At 42.4% G+C, this 15,018-nt stretch overlaps 1 protein-coding gene and 1 pseudogene across 1 annotated transcript in view; one reads left to right on the top strand and one right to left on the bottom strand.

The window, feature by feature from the left end:
- FNDC7 (fibronectin type III domain containing 7) overlaps window positions 1–15,018 on the bottom strand; it is a 28,941-nt gene that overhangs the window by 8,566 nt on the left and 5,357 nt on the right. Inside the window, exons 4-9 of the mRNA XM_049616669.1 lie at window positions 13,637–13,897; window positions 9,717–9,974; window positions 7,048–7,302; window positions 5,282–5,539; window positions 4,441–4,695; window positions 2,994–3,248 (exon numbers count right to left, since the gene is read on the bottom strand). Of these exons, the coding sequence (XP_049472626.1) occupies window positions 2,994–3,248; window positions 4,441–4,695; window positions 5,282–5,539; window positions 7,048–7,302; window positions 9,717–9,974; window positions 13,637–13,897 (1,542 nt within the window). The remainder of the gene's footprint in view (window positions 1–2,993; window positions 3,249–4,440; window positions 4,696–5,281; window positions 5,540–7,047; window positions 7,303–9,716; window positions 9,975–13,636; window positions 13,898–15,018) is intronic.
- On the top strand, window positions 11,748–11,843 carry LOC125913806 (uncharacterized; annotated as a pseudogene).

The following is a 15,018-nucleotide window of genomic DNA, read 5'->3' on the forward strand; positions in this document are numbered from 1 at the left end:
AGGATAAAAACAGACACAAATCACTTATTCCACCATCAGATAAACATGGCCTTTATTACAGTGGGGAAACAAGATAAGTAACCTAAATAATATATGATTAGAGCATTATTCGAAGGGGTACTCAAGTTCTTTCTGTGGTGGGCCACATGATTAGAAATCCATGTGTGATGCTGAGGTGAGCCAAGAATTTTTAATGGAGAACAACAGTGAGTTAAAAAGTCCCCACTTGGGGCACCTGGGTGGCTCAGTCAGTTAAGCGTCTGACTTTGGCTCAGGTCATGATCTCACTGTTCCTGGGTTGGAGCCCTGTGTTAGGCTCTGTGCTGACAGGTCAGAGCCTGGAGCCTGCTTCAAATTCCGTGTCTCCTTGTCTCTCTGCCCTTCCCCCACTTGCACTGTCTCTGTCTCTCAAAAATAAATAAGACATTAAAAAAAATTAAAAAAAAAAAACAACAAAACTCCCCACTTGGTGGGGTGCCTGGGTGGCTCAGTTGGTTAAGCTTCTGACCTCAGCTCAGGTCATGATCTCACAGTTCATGAGTTCGAGTCCCGCATCGAGCTGTCTGCTGTCAACACAAAGCCCGTTTTGGATCCTCTGTACCCCCTCTCTCTCTGCCCCTCCCCTGCTTGCACTCTCTCTCTCTCTCTCTCTCTCTCTCTCTCAAAAATAAACAAATATTACAAAAATCTCCACTTGGCAGCTATGTATTATATACAAATGTGAGCCAAGTGTATAGAATCCTTGTTAAGATCTTTCATAATGCCCTAGTTCCACAAGATTTTAGTGGGATTGAATTTAAATCGTCTGCATTCAGGTTTTTAAAAATTTATTTATTTATTTTGAGAGAGATAGTCAGCATGAGCAGGAGAGGGGCAGAAAGGGAGAGAGAGAATCCCGGGTGGGCTCTGTGCTAACACAGACCCCACAAGGAGCTCCAACTCATGAAGCCAGATCATGACCTGAGCCGAAACCAAGAGTTGGATGCTCAACTGACTGAGCCAGTCAGGTGCCCCATTAACTGCTATCAGCTTTAATTGAAAATACCTATTTTGCTGACCTGAGTAGCATGACACCTGGGGAGTAGTCACTTACACAAGAGTCAGGTGACCAGGCTTTGCTCATCCACACTTTGTCCATGCTAGCTCACTAGGTCCTTCTGTTTTCTTTGCTAGATGCCCTGAGCAGGCTACACACATCAGGTGTCAAGCAGGGCACCGAATGGTGGCTTACTCAGTAACAAAAATTAAAATGTTGTGGTATGATGATTAAAACATTCAGTTATAGATAATCAGGTTCATTTGATTTGTTCTTTCTTTTAAAGAAAGGTTTTTTTTACATGTGAAGATAAGCAGTGGGCCATATTCCCAGAACTGGATATCAGGGTAAGAACGCAGGCAGTAAATCTAATGAAAGATAATGGTCCCAAAGAAAGTATGAAACAGCTTACATATGTGTAGCATGTTATAAATGCTTTCACATTATAATTATTACAATTTCTCTTACCAATGAGGAAACATTAGGGAAGATAAGGCAACGAAGCTTATAAGAAACTTTTTTTTTTTTTTTTTTTTTGAGGGAGAGAGAGAGTGTGTGAGAGGTGGCGTCAGGGTGGGGAGAGGCAGAGAGAGGGAGAGAGAGAATGTCAAGCAGGCTTGCGTGGAGCCCCACGCGGGGCTCCATCTCATAACCCTGAGATCCTGACCTGAGCTAAAACGAAGAGTCGGACGCTTAACAGACTGAGCCACCCTGGCGCCCCAGAAGCTGTATCTTTAGACTCCTAGTTGAAGACCTTTTCTACTGCCCTTGGGGAGGCAAAATTATATTTTAGCTCTCCCATCCCGTGCCCTGGGGCAGACACGGTGAACTAATGATTGTACTTTCTCATTAAAAAAGCATTTCCAGGAGTTTTCTTTTCTTTTTTCAAAAGCATGCCCCAAACAGCCACTTCAGTGGACTAGATTCACACAAGAGAATCAATCTTATTTGCTAACCCCATACCCACTACCTTCCCCTGCTATTCCCTAATGATTTGCTCTTTGTGAAGAACAAGATACAATACTGTCAGTAGACAGTGCTCTTTCAGCCTGTTGAAATAAGAAACCATCAAAGGAGATGGAGTGGTTTAGAAGAGAGAGGTGATAGCACAATAGTAATGAGAAGAAAAGAATTCAAGACAAACAGAATGTGTGACCTAAATGCTTTCTGGAAACTCTGCCAGGCTGAGTTACTCTGTGCAGCGGGTAGCTGTGCCGTATAAATCTGTCCTGCCTTCAGAAAAAGCATACCTGAACCATGTTACCAAGGGAATCAATTCATCAACCACCAACAGAAGCCTCCGACGCTTTGAGGTTCTAAGAGGAAACTTGTAAACATTTTAGAAAATAATCTGAATTTATAATGCTAGCAGAATGGAGATGCAGGATCTTTTTAAATGAGAAGGATGGGCTTACATCTGGATTGATAATAGTCAAAGTCCTGGGGTACCCAGGTGGCTCAGTCAGTTGGGCCCAGCCTCCAACTCTTGATTTCAACTCAGGTCATGATCTCACAGTTCTGTGAGCTTGAGCCCCATGTTGGCTCTGTGCTGGCATCTTGGAGCCTGCTTGGGATCCTCCCTCTCTCTCTCTGCCCCTCCTTTGCTTATGCTCTCTCCGTCTCTCTCAAAAAAATAAAAATAAAAAAACTTAGGGGTGCCTGGGTGACTCAGTTGGTTGAACATTTAATTCTTGATTTCGGCTCAGCTCATGATCTCATGGTTCGTGGATTTGAGCCTCACATCAGTCTCCGCACTGACAATGAGGAGCCGGCTTGGGATTCTTTCTCTCTCCCTCTGTCTACCCCTCCCCAGCTCAAGTTCATGCTTTCTCTCAAAATAAATAAATAAACTTTAAAAAATTATGAATAAGTAAGTAAATAAAGAAGGAAAGAAACTTTAAAAAAATAGTCGAAGTCCATATTGATACTCCATAGCTGGAATTTAGAATTCACTTACTAGAGGAATAACTTTGGTAGGTGCAGTCTGCAGTCAACCCAGTGGCACTAATCGCTTTTAATGCCACTGTGTAATTGACGCCACATGTGATACATCCCAGGAGGCACTGGTTTTGATGGGTGAGACACTTAGACTGTCCGGTGTGTGACTCCAGAACTGTCACATAGGTTTGGGCCCCGGTCCCAACAGTCCAGCTCACGTTGATTACTGATTGGGTGACCTGAGTTACTGTCAGACCAGCTGGACAGCACGGCACTTAGGTGGGGAAGAAGAGAAAGAATTGGGGATTTATTTCCACTGAGGGTTATTTGTGGGAAAATGACAGAGAATGGTATTTTGTCTGTATACCATTCAGTATCCTGCATTTCTCAAATATTTAATTACTAAGCAAAATCTCCTTTTGTTAAGCGCAATCTCATTTCCTCTGATACATCATTTAACATCAACTCTACGTTGGGGTTGCTTTCCCCAAGAAGGCGGAGCACTAACTGGCTGTGGGTAATGTGAGTTTCCTCCCAATGTTTTCAGAATAAGAAAGAAATCCTTTGTTGTTTCCCAACTTTAACAATTCCAGTTGCAAACTTCAAAGCAATGGCTGTATTCACCTCTTCTCCCAATATAACATTTTACAGCCTTTGCAATTGAAAGTATGTTGCCTTTTTCATGCATTTCATAGTACTTAATTGATATAAAAGCTTGCAATATTTTTAGCCACCTAAGAATATCACAGCCAATTCTCAAATTTTCAGAGATTGTTAAACAGGATATAGGATATCTAGAATCTTCCTGAATATTGGGCATGGTCTCTATTCTGCTGCTTTTTACATTTCAACTTTTATAGTCCAAAGTGCCATCCATTGTATATAAGAGAAAATAATGTCCAAAAGCTTTAAGTAATTTGCTAAATTTCACTCACACACAGTGCTTTGAAGCTGTAACAGCTTTCTTTTATCAAGCTCTTACTGTGTATGCATCAGGCACCATGCTAAGTGCTTGCAGCATTAACTAACTTAACATTCGCAACCACCCGAGCAATCCATTCTCCCCTTTTACCAGAAAACTGAAACTCAGAAAGCATTTTACACAGAAAGGTTTTAAACGGCTGAGCCAAAGAAAGAAAACATAAGCCAGCTCATTTGGTTACTTGTTCGTTGTTTCAGGAGATCATGTCATGGAGGAATGTGAATTCAAATCAATGTTTTGCAGCGTCAATGTATTCCTCCTTTGATGTCAGCATAGGAATATATTAGAGTCTTTTGATGCTATTTTTACAGAAACTGTGTCCAAACATGGCAAGTTTTATTTTCTAAGACTGGGCTGTTTGAAAGGCCAGAGAGTATAATGTATTTCTATCACAGTTAGGGTCAACGAAATGAGAAAGTTCATGTCATAACGATTTCTAAGGACCACACTGAAGTCAACGTTCAGGATGGAGGCTGCCACCTACCTGTTTCCAGGGGCACACTGAAGCTGGGCAGGCTCCGCCCTGCCTGTGTTTCAGCCACCGCAGTGACGGAGAACACGGAGCCGCAGGGCAAGCTCCCCATCACGCAGGACTCTCCCGTGCTGCTGCACCGATACAGCCCTTTCTCCCCCTGGGCAGTCACCGTGTAAGTGGCATCGTCATTAGTGGATCGCCAGTGCACACGAATCATGGAGAATGCATCCTTTGAAACGTTTTTTATTTCGGGACTGCAAGGAGCTAAGCGATTTTAGATTATTAATTGAAACAGTGTGAGTCAAAAATATCAGGTGTGCCATCTGGTCTAAATGTGATTCCCACCCCCGCCTCCCCCACCACCCCAACATGAGATCATCCCTGCTTTCAAACATAACGAGCATGTAGCCCAGATTCACAGAGCCTTTGTGTGGAAACATGGTATTAGGTTCCTGTAGCATCAGACTCACCGGAAAATATTAAGGGGCATTTTGAACTCCAAAAGCAAAAGTAATTAAGATGAACATTTGCAGTCTTAACCCTCGTGGTGTGAATACGGAGAGTTCCCTGTCCCCCCACCCCCCAAAAGTCAGAGGAACTGAATGGCTAAAGTAATTACTGAGGAAGCTTTCTACTCTCCCCGTGATCTCCTTTTTTGTTTCCCCCCCCCCCCCCCCCCACTTTCCTTGTTCTACCTACTCTTCTGCCCTTCTGTAGGAAGAGAGGGGCTCTGATGGTCCCCACAAAGAGTGGTTTTACAGTTCTTGCTGAATGCCCATCATGAAGGGCATGCCCATAGCTAGGGTGAATAGTTCAGACAGCAGTGAAGGAAATCATAGCTGTATCGTACCTGTGGTTACAAATCGGGAAGTACATGACATATTGCTGCCCCGGACTTCGCTGAAGGAATACACTGTGACGTTGTACTTGGTGTCACACTCTAGAGCGGAGAGGGTGCAAGCAGGAGCGGTGTCATTGCACTCAACCACTTTGAACCCATCTACAGCCTTGGTTTCATAAAGTTCGGCACCACGGACAGGAGACCAGACAATCTCTACTCTGTCACTGGACACCAACACAGGGTTAATATCGCTAGGACAACAGGGGGCTGAAAGCAGGAGCAGAGAGAGAAAATGGAGGTCAGTAAAGGAACAAGGATGTCAGAGGAGGGCATTGAGTCCTGATCTCCCAGGGCCCAGAGTTTCTGCCACAGCCCTCCTAAGTTGCTCCAAGAACCTCCTACAGGTCTTTCCAGCTGTGATCTTGGCCTAACACCCACTACATAAAGGATAAATCCTCTATGCATGATGTCCAAGGTCATCACAAGCTGCATCCAACCTACATGTTCAGCTGTGCCTCCCCTCACCAATTCCCTCAATTCCCCACCCTACATGTGCTCTCATTTCCTTATGCCTTGAAGACTGCTAACCCTCTACTGAAATGCTGTTCTCTCTTCTGCCTGATAAAAATGATACCTAGTCTAAGTTCCCAATCCTATCAGTCTTTCCAGACACTAACCAGATAAGACTGAGGGCTGCAGGAGGGGGAAGGATCATTGTATTAGTACATCTTAGAACAGACCCTATATTATGTCATGGACAAATTCTGACAAATGTCTAGCATGGCTTGGAGTTTTCTGGATGCCCTTGCCCCACCTCCATTCCATTCATCCTTAAATATCCAGTTCAAGGTCACTCGTTCTGGAAGGCCCTCCTGCTCTTGAGACTTGATTGATAGCCTCTTATTCCATTTTCCAAAGGCATCAATTATTTGCTTCCTTCAACTTGGTAAAATTTATTGTAATCCAGCTAGTCATACACAATGATATTATGTTTTTATTTGTAAATATGGTTAAGTTTAAATCACTCACTCCATTCATTCTTCAAACATCAAGCATTTCCCATATGCCAATCACAGTATAAGAAACATTGAGGATGAAGAGGTAAATAAAACAGTCCTTGCTCCCTAGAAGATCCAAGACTAGTAGAAGAGAATAATAGTAATAATGATGCTAATAAAAAATACTTTGCACTGTGCTTTACCACATGCAAAGACCTATTTCATATTCATGCTCTCATTATTATTTGTCCCATTTTGCATACTAAGGATACTAAGGAACTAGCAAGGTAATGTCTTTATCCCCATTTTTCAAATGAGTTAGAGGTCAAGTTAGGACAATTAGGACAAGTTAGGACAGGTGTCCTGCTGCAGAGCCTTCCACACCAGGCAGTGCCTTTGCCATGGCATCTCTGTTTTCGGTCTTGGGGAAAGGGTGAACTCCTGAGACAGGAGGACTGTGTCCCCTTCAGCACCTTGCACAGGGTGCTGAACACTCAGTAGATCATGGTGGAGGGTTTAATTTTTCAGAGCAGGTATGAACAACTATATTCTTTGCTCTCTTTTCACTTCTATGCCTTGCATTCTTGTTAAGGTTGGGTCCATGAACCCAAAATTTCCTGCTCTGGAAGAATGTGAGAGGAGAGATTCTCTTTCTGTTCTTGACCCTGGAATGACTCCCAGGTAACCTATGTCAGTCAGTTATCGCAAAGGTGATTTATGCTGCTGCTGAGTTCAGGGAACTCAGAACTCCCTTCACAAGCATCAAGTGCAACTTACCTGTGGTATAATTGAACACATCGCCCAGAGGACTCTGCCCTGCCTTGTTATAGGCAAAAACACTAATAAAGTAAGTGAAGCCACATTCAGATAAGAAATTGCACTGGGTGAGGGATGTGTTGCAGTGGACTTCCAAGCCATCATCACTCTTCACAAAGGCCACATAGTAATCACCCAGATCTACATTGGACCAAGCCACAGACAGGTGGCCCGGAGGATCTTCTTGGATGGTCACTCTTCCAGGTGCACAAGCAACTAGGAAACAGTAAATAATGACCAGCTATGAGAGTCCTGCAAGAGATTTTCTTTATAGCTTTGCAATTGTCCAGAATATCACATGCCATGGACAAGGAACAAATCAAACAGTATGTGCAAACCAACAAGGCATTCTCACATGTTGTAAAACTTATCTCACACAATACATGCTAGACAATGTTAGAAACAGGCATGGATGGGGCGCCCGAGTGGCTCAGTTGGTTAAGTGTCTGACATCGGCTCAGGTCATGATCTCACAGTTTGTGCTGACAGCGCAGAGCCTGGAGCCTGCTTCGGATTCTGTGTCTGCTCCTCTCTCTGCCCCTCCCCCGCTCACACTCTGTCTTTCTCAAAAATAAATAAACATTAAAAAAAATTTTTTAATTAAAAAAATAAAAGAAATAGGTATGGATCACCTTGGTTAACATTGCATTCATTTCTGTGTTAAGGCAATGCCAGGATCAGCATAGAATGAAGGGATGACTTCAAATGAAGTTTATTCTTTCAAGCTCTAAGCTTTTAAAATTTTAGCCATCTTTAGTGGAATCTTCCTAAAATATATTTCACAATTCTGGGACCCAGGAAACACATAGCACTTTCGAAACATAGTTCTTTTATTGGTAAGTTGGGCTCTTCCCATGATCATGACTGATTGTTTTACAATTTTTTTAATGTCTACTTATTTTTGAGAGACAGAGAACAAACAAGCGAGGGAGGGGCAGAGAGAGAGGAAGACACAGAATCCGAAGCAGGCTCCAGACTCTGAGCTGTCAGCACAGAACTCGATGCGGGGCTCGAACTCACAAACCGTGAGATCATAACCTGAGCCGTAAGTTGGACGCTTAACCAACTGAGCCACCCAGGCGTCCCATGACTGATTGTTTTATACGCAAACTGATGCCACCCAACTGCAAACATGCAGAATTATTTCAGTGGCACTTTACCCTGGCTGCACATTAGAATTAAGTGAGGAGCTTTTACAAACTAGTCATACCAGACTCCACTCCCAGAAGCTCTGATTTAGTTGATCTTAGGTGGATTTTTAAAAAGCTCCCCAGATGCTCTTAATGTGCCTCCAAGATTGGGAAACACTGGAGGGTTCTCTCCTGCATTAAATGACTAACTTGGATCTGCTATGCTTTTGAAAGTGTATTCTTATCTTTCCCTTCACTCTCAGCTATTCCAACCTCATAACCATTTCTAATAGGCTGTCTGCAGCAAATTATAACTGTCAAAAGAGAAGCCAAATCACCAGGTTTGCTATCAGTGACCTTAATTTAACATAACTATAAGAAATTGTGCATCTGGGCTCCTGGGTGGCTCAGTTGGTTAAGTGTCCCACTCTTGATTTCAGCTCAGGTCTTGATCTCACAGTTCGTGAGACCCAGCCCCATGTTGAGCTCTGTGCCGACAACATGGGACCTGCTTGAGATTCTCTCTCTGTCTCCTCTCTCCTCTTTCCTCTCTCAATAAATAAATAAACTTTTAAAAAAGTAAAAAAAAAAAAAAAGAAACTGTGTATCTGAGGGCTTGGCTTATTTTTTCCTGTAAAATACACTGCATCAGCTTGGTGATGGCTCTTTTCCTCTCTGTTCAGAAGCCTTTTAAACACAGGATGACATAGTTCTCTCTGTTGGGTAAAGTGGACATTATTGTGATTATCTACATTTTCTTTGGCTTAGAGGGCTAAAATCAGGCAAACCTGGGCTTGAATCCTAGCTCTAATGCTTATTATTGGTGTGACTTTGGAAAAATTACATCACTCTCAGACCTAAATTTTTTTTTATCTGAAAAAGGAAATAATAGAGCCTACATCATTGAGTTGTCATGAAAGATAAATAAAATGATGTATTTATAGTGCCTGGTACATAGTAGGTCTTCACTAAATGTTAGTTCCCATCACCAAAACACATAAATGTTTCTAAACAGAGGAGTAAACCTCCACATATGTAAGCCTTCATTTTTCTGATAAGATGAAAATAGGAAGATATTTAAACACATACTCAGAATTATAGACTGCCCACCTTTATTTAAAAAATAGCTCCCTCCCAGCATAGGTCTGTAAAACATGACGTAAGGAAGAGGCCATTGTGTGTACTGCACAGTTAAACCTATGTATAACTCCAACTGGATCCTAGAATTTTTACAGCTTTACAAAGTATAAAGAAAATCAATTAATGAAAGAACAGAATAGGAGCCAGGACTCCTAATTTTCAAAGATGTGCTTTTTCCAATGTGTGATATCCAGTTTTACTATCACATTAAAACTCCTTAGAATGTCCCATTCAATGCTTTCATTTAGATCAGGCTTCTAGAATGTTCTGGAACATCATCAACATTATCAGGTGGTTATTTGTTTCCCTTATGGCAGTCACACTGGCTTGCCAGCCCCACAGTCACTCTTGCTTACATACCAGTTTTTAGGGCCTCTGATGAAGTTGACTTGCTAGACCCAGCATCATTACTTGCTAAAACTGAAATTAGGTACTCAGTCCCACACTGTAGGGAGGAGATAGTACAGGCACTGAGAGTCGTACTACAGCTCAGCTCCGAAGAGTCACTCAAAGCCATCACGGTATAGTTGAAAGCTCCTTCCGTTGGGGCCCATGAAACAGAAGCCTTCAGAGCCCCACCGTCAAGAGAGACTTGAATGCTGGCAGGGGCACGAGGACCTAGATATTTGAGAAACAATTAAGATTTTGCAGTAGCCTCGAAAATCCAAGTAAGATTTGGCCTAACAACATTGCAGAGCTTGGAGGATGACATACCACGATAGAAGGATAATTGCAAGCGTTTAGAGCATAAAATCGGGACTTAGGGTAACACATCTGCCGTTGACTATGCAAACTCATAACTAGCTATCCGACCTTATCCATGTTATTTAATATGTTATTTACTTTTTTTTTTAATGTATGTAAAATGGATCTAATAAGATCAGTCCCTAACACATATTAGGTGCTAAATAAGCATTTATTCATTCACTGAATGAATCAGTGAACACACACTCAACAAGTAATTGAATAATTAAATGAGATTATAAATGTGAAGGGCTAAAAGGGCCCTACGGATATGTTATTCTTAAGTGGTAGGTCAAATATTCTATTATCGAAAGATGAAGCTGAACGGAGTAGCTTCAACAATATCATTTCTTTACTTTTTTTTTTTTTTTTTAAATAGGCTCTATGTCCAGCACAGAGCCCAATGTAGGGCTTAAACTCACGACCCTGAGATCGAGACCTGAGCTGAGATCAAGCGTTGGATGCTTAACCAGCTGAGCCAGGCAGGCACCCCTACTTTTTTTTTTTAAGATTTTATTTTTAAGTAATCTCTACACCAACATGGGGCTTGAACTTACAACTCTGAAATCAAGACTCATATGCTCTACTAGTTGAGACAGCCAGACACCGTTCCCTTCTTTACTTCTGACACCTGCTAAGACTTTTTCTGTAAGTGTTTTTAGGTCATAACTGATTCTAGAAGAGCAGAATTTCATTCCATTCGAAATCAAAGGGAAGAAAGGAAAGTATCAAGTGTGATGGTCATATATTAGAGCAGTCATTTTAGTGTCTCCAAAAACTTCCCTCTACGTTCTTAGAAATATGCCTTCCTCTTTTCAGGGTTATCCTTTTGAGAAAGCTTGAGAAGTATCTTTTTGTGTTGCGGATCTGTGCTGTAATGAGGCCCACCTGGAAGGCATTAGAGAACTGCTTGCATAGCATATGAGCAGAAACCAGCAACTTCTAGACACACGTGGGTTATACAGGCAAGGCCCTGTTTGAGGAAACAGGGACTCAACTCATCCTCTACAGGGCACATCCCTGCCATGTTTCTCCTATAGGCCTTCGAGGTCCTACAGGACCCTTCCCCTGCTTCCTGGTTAGCTTACCTGCAGAGGCAGTTCTGCTCTGAAGTAATTCTGGGTTCAAGGCTAGTAAAAGTAACCTGCAGTATTTTAGGACAACCAGCTCTTTCCACATGGGGGATGGGAGAACCAGGAAAAATGAGTACAGTATTGGGGGTTGCTGGGGGGTTGAATTGAGTCCCCTCAAAATTCATATGTTGAAGCCCTAACCCCTAGTACCTCAAAATGTCATCTTATTGGAAAACAGGGTCATAGTAGATGCAATTAGTGCAGATGAGATCATTAGGGTGGGCCCTAATCCAATAAGACTGGTGTCCTTAGAAAGAGAGAAAATTTTGTGCTTGCTTTGGCAACACATATACTAAAACTGGAATGATACATGGGGCGCTTGAGTGGCTTAGTTGGTTAAGCATCCAACTTCAGCTCAGGTCATGATCTCACAGTTGGTGGGTTGGAGCCCCATGTTAGGCTCTGTGATGAGCTCAGAGCCTGGAGCCTGCTTCGGATTCTGTGTCTCTCTCTCTCTGCCCCTCCCCTGTTCATGCTCTGTCTCTGTCTCTCTCAAAAATGAATAAACATCAAAAAAAATTTTTTTTAATAATAAAATTGGAATGATATGGATTAGCATGGCCCCTGCATAAGGAATGACATGCAAATTCATGAAGCATTAATTAACTAATTAAAAAATAAAAAGAGGAAATCTGGACATAGGCATACACTTCCAGGTAGAATGCCATGTGATTATGAAGGGCACCATCTATAAGCCAAGGAGAAAGGCCTGGAACAAATCCTTCCCTCATAGTCCTGAGAAGGAACCAATTGTGCTGACACCTTGATGTCAGACTTCTGGCCTCCAAAATGGGAGACAACAAATTTGTGTTGTTTAAGTAGGTTTGTGGCACTTCGTTAAGACAGCCCTAGCAAACTAATAGAGAGGCTAAATCTATACTCTAAAAAATTAAAAAAAAATTTTTTTTTATGTTTTATTTATTTTTGAGAGAGAGAGTGAGCGAGCACGGGAGGGACAGAGAGAGAGAGGGAGACACAGAATCCGAGACTGACTCTGTCTCAGTCCAGACTCTGAGCTAGCTGTTAGCACAGAGCCAGATGTGGGCCTCGAACCCGTGAACTGGGAGATCATGACCTGAGCCGAAGTTGGACACTCAACTGACTGAGCTACCCAGGCGCCCCAATACTCTAAAATATGTTTAAACATGGGAAACAAATGAAAAAGGAAAGCTTTAAGAAAACAGTCACCTTTGGAGGTGGCTGTCCCTGACCCCAGCCTGATGGAGAGGTTTCCTCTCATACCACTCTGTGCCTGCAAATCCTTCTCTCAAAGCACTTGTTACACTGAACTGTAACCACTGATTTATGCATTGGTCTCCCCTAAGACACAATCAGTTCTCCAAGTGTAGGGATTACACTTTAATTGATTTTGTGTCCCCATCAGCTAAATGATGCCCAGTACATAGTGGGCCCTCAGTTAACGTTTGTGGAAAGAAAGAATGAATGAATGCATAGAAAAGGGCCGGGGGAGACTGGTTTATCACAGACATCCTGATTCACCAGGCCCATCAAGAATCACCTTAAGGCCACCTTGCTATGATGTCACTCTAGAGAAGTATTACAAAAGGCACACCCTTTCTCCCTGAATTTCTGTCTTGACTCACAGATAATGGGGCTTCCATCCCACCCTCCAAACTTAGGATATGTTGGAAAGAACAGCTCTGGTTTCTTTCCTCCCTTTCCTTGGTCCTCTCCAAGGGATGAAACAGCTTATCTGGTTGGTGAGAGTCTGGCATTAGGCCACATTGTCAGTGGGTGGCTTACAGTGTCTCAAGAGAAAAAAAAATCCTTCTCCTTCCCTCCCTCTCCCTCTCATTCTTTTTGGCTTACTCCAGCAGATCGGTTTGGGTTTCCATGTATCATGCAGTAGGATCCCCTGAGCAGGCCTAAGCTGAGGTTTGGGGCAATATATCTGAAATTCTGATTCCCACCACAGCATAAAGTACCCTAACAACAGGAACTTTGTTTCATTTGCTGCTGGATCTCTAGAGCAATGCTCGCTCAAAGTTGGCTCACACTCACTAAATGGCTACTGAATAAAATGAATTCCTGTTTGTCCCAGTTCTTTCTGTTTATGCTGTTGGTCTGAAGCTAGGAAGGGTCGGGGAGACTCATAAACCTAGCAAAAATCATCTCCTGTTGTGTGATACGGCACGTGTATGCTTGAAATAAGTTAGATATCAGAGACGGAGAAGCCATGCTCTGTGTATTCTGAGCAGCATTTCTTTATACAGGCAGTCAGCATTTAAACTACCGCACTATAAATAAACTCATAATAAATTTAAATATCTACTGCCAGCTGCTCTGTACTTATCAGTTAACACCCGCTTCCAACGGCTACGATGCATAGCCTCTCATTAATCAAAAGGGAGATTGCTTGAGACTGAGCTGGGAAGTCCTTACTTGTTCTCTGATTGCAGGTGGAGTCGTCCCCAGGGGTTCCATTGGCATTCCACGCATAGGCCTTTATGGTGTAGAGAGTCCCAGCATCTAACCTGGTGAATGTCAAGGAGGTGTTTGTGGTATTCTCTTTCCATATTCTACCCAAACCATTGGCTCGCATAATGGACACAGAGAATCCAATTGCCATATATACAGCTTCCCACTGTACAAGAATAGAGTCTGGACTTGGAGAGCTTACTTCTAGAATTGGTGCAGCCAACACTATGAAGACAAAAACACATGCATTTGCGTTAGGAAACTCCAATAGAGGATAATTCAGATTTAGAAATAAGTAATTGGAGGTTGATCATCCATATTATGAAATAATTATTTGCTTTGCAAAAGGATTTACGGTAGGTAGAGTTCCATTAAATAATGGCTATCTAGGGGCACCTGGGTGGCTCAGTCGGTTAAGCGTCCAACTCTTGCTTTTGGCTTGGGTCATGACCTTGAAGTTGGTGAGTTTGAGTCCCACACTGGGCTCCAAGCTGACAGCACGGAACCTGCTTGGGAGTCTGTCTCCTCTCTCTCTGACCCTCCCCACTTGCGCTCTCTCTCTCAAAAATAAATAAATAGGGGTGCCTGGGTGGCTCAGTTGGTTAAGCGTCCGACTTCGGCCCAGGTCACGATCTCATGGTCCGTGAGTTCGAGCCCCGTGTTGGGCTCTGTGCTGACAACTCAGAGCCTGGAGCCTACTTTGGATTCTGTGTCTCCCTCTCTCTCTCTGCTCCTCCCCCATTCATGCTCTGTCTCTCTCTGTCTCAAAAATAAATAAACATTAAAATAAATAAATAAACAAAAAATAATGTGTATTATAATACACATTATTATAAAATAATAAAATATATAATATATATGTATAAATAATGTGACTATCTAAATGTGTATTAATCATAAATGACTCAGCAAAGGAATGGGGAACAGAATAATTCTAACATTAGGCATGACTTTCAACTGGAGGTTTGTAAGAAATTATATAAAATATCTCTGTAATTATAATATGGGGAAATGATGGTTTATAATATTTTTTTAGAAAATTTTTATGTTTATTTGCTTATTTTGAAAAGGGGCAGAGGAGCAGAGAGAGAGGAGTGAGAATTTGAAGCAGGCTTTGTGCTGTCAACCAAGAACCCAATGTGGGGCTCGAACTCACTAACTGTGAGATCATGACCTGAGCCGAAGTCTGATGCTTAACCGAGTCACCCAGGTGCCCTTAAAAGCAGGGATGTTTGTAAAGACGCCCAAAACGGGTTTTATTTTCCAAAGCATCTGGAATTTAAATACCACCACCTCCACAGATATCTGAATTCCTAAAACATTTGGTGGCTTTCACCTCTGGGCCC

This window comes from Panthera uncia (assembly GCF_023721935.1).
Source record: "Panthera uncia isolate 11264 chromosome C1 unlocalized genomic scaffold, Puncia_PCG_1.0 HiC_scaffold_4, whole genome shotgun sequence".
NCBI classification, from domain to species: Eukaryota; Metazoa; Chordata; class Mammalia; order Carnivora; family Felidae; genus Panthera; species Panthera uncia.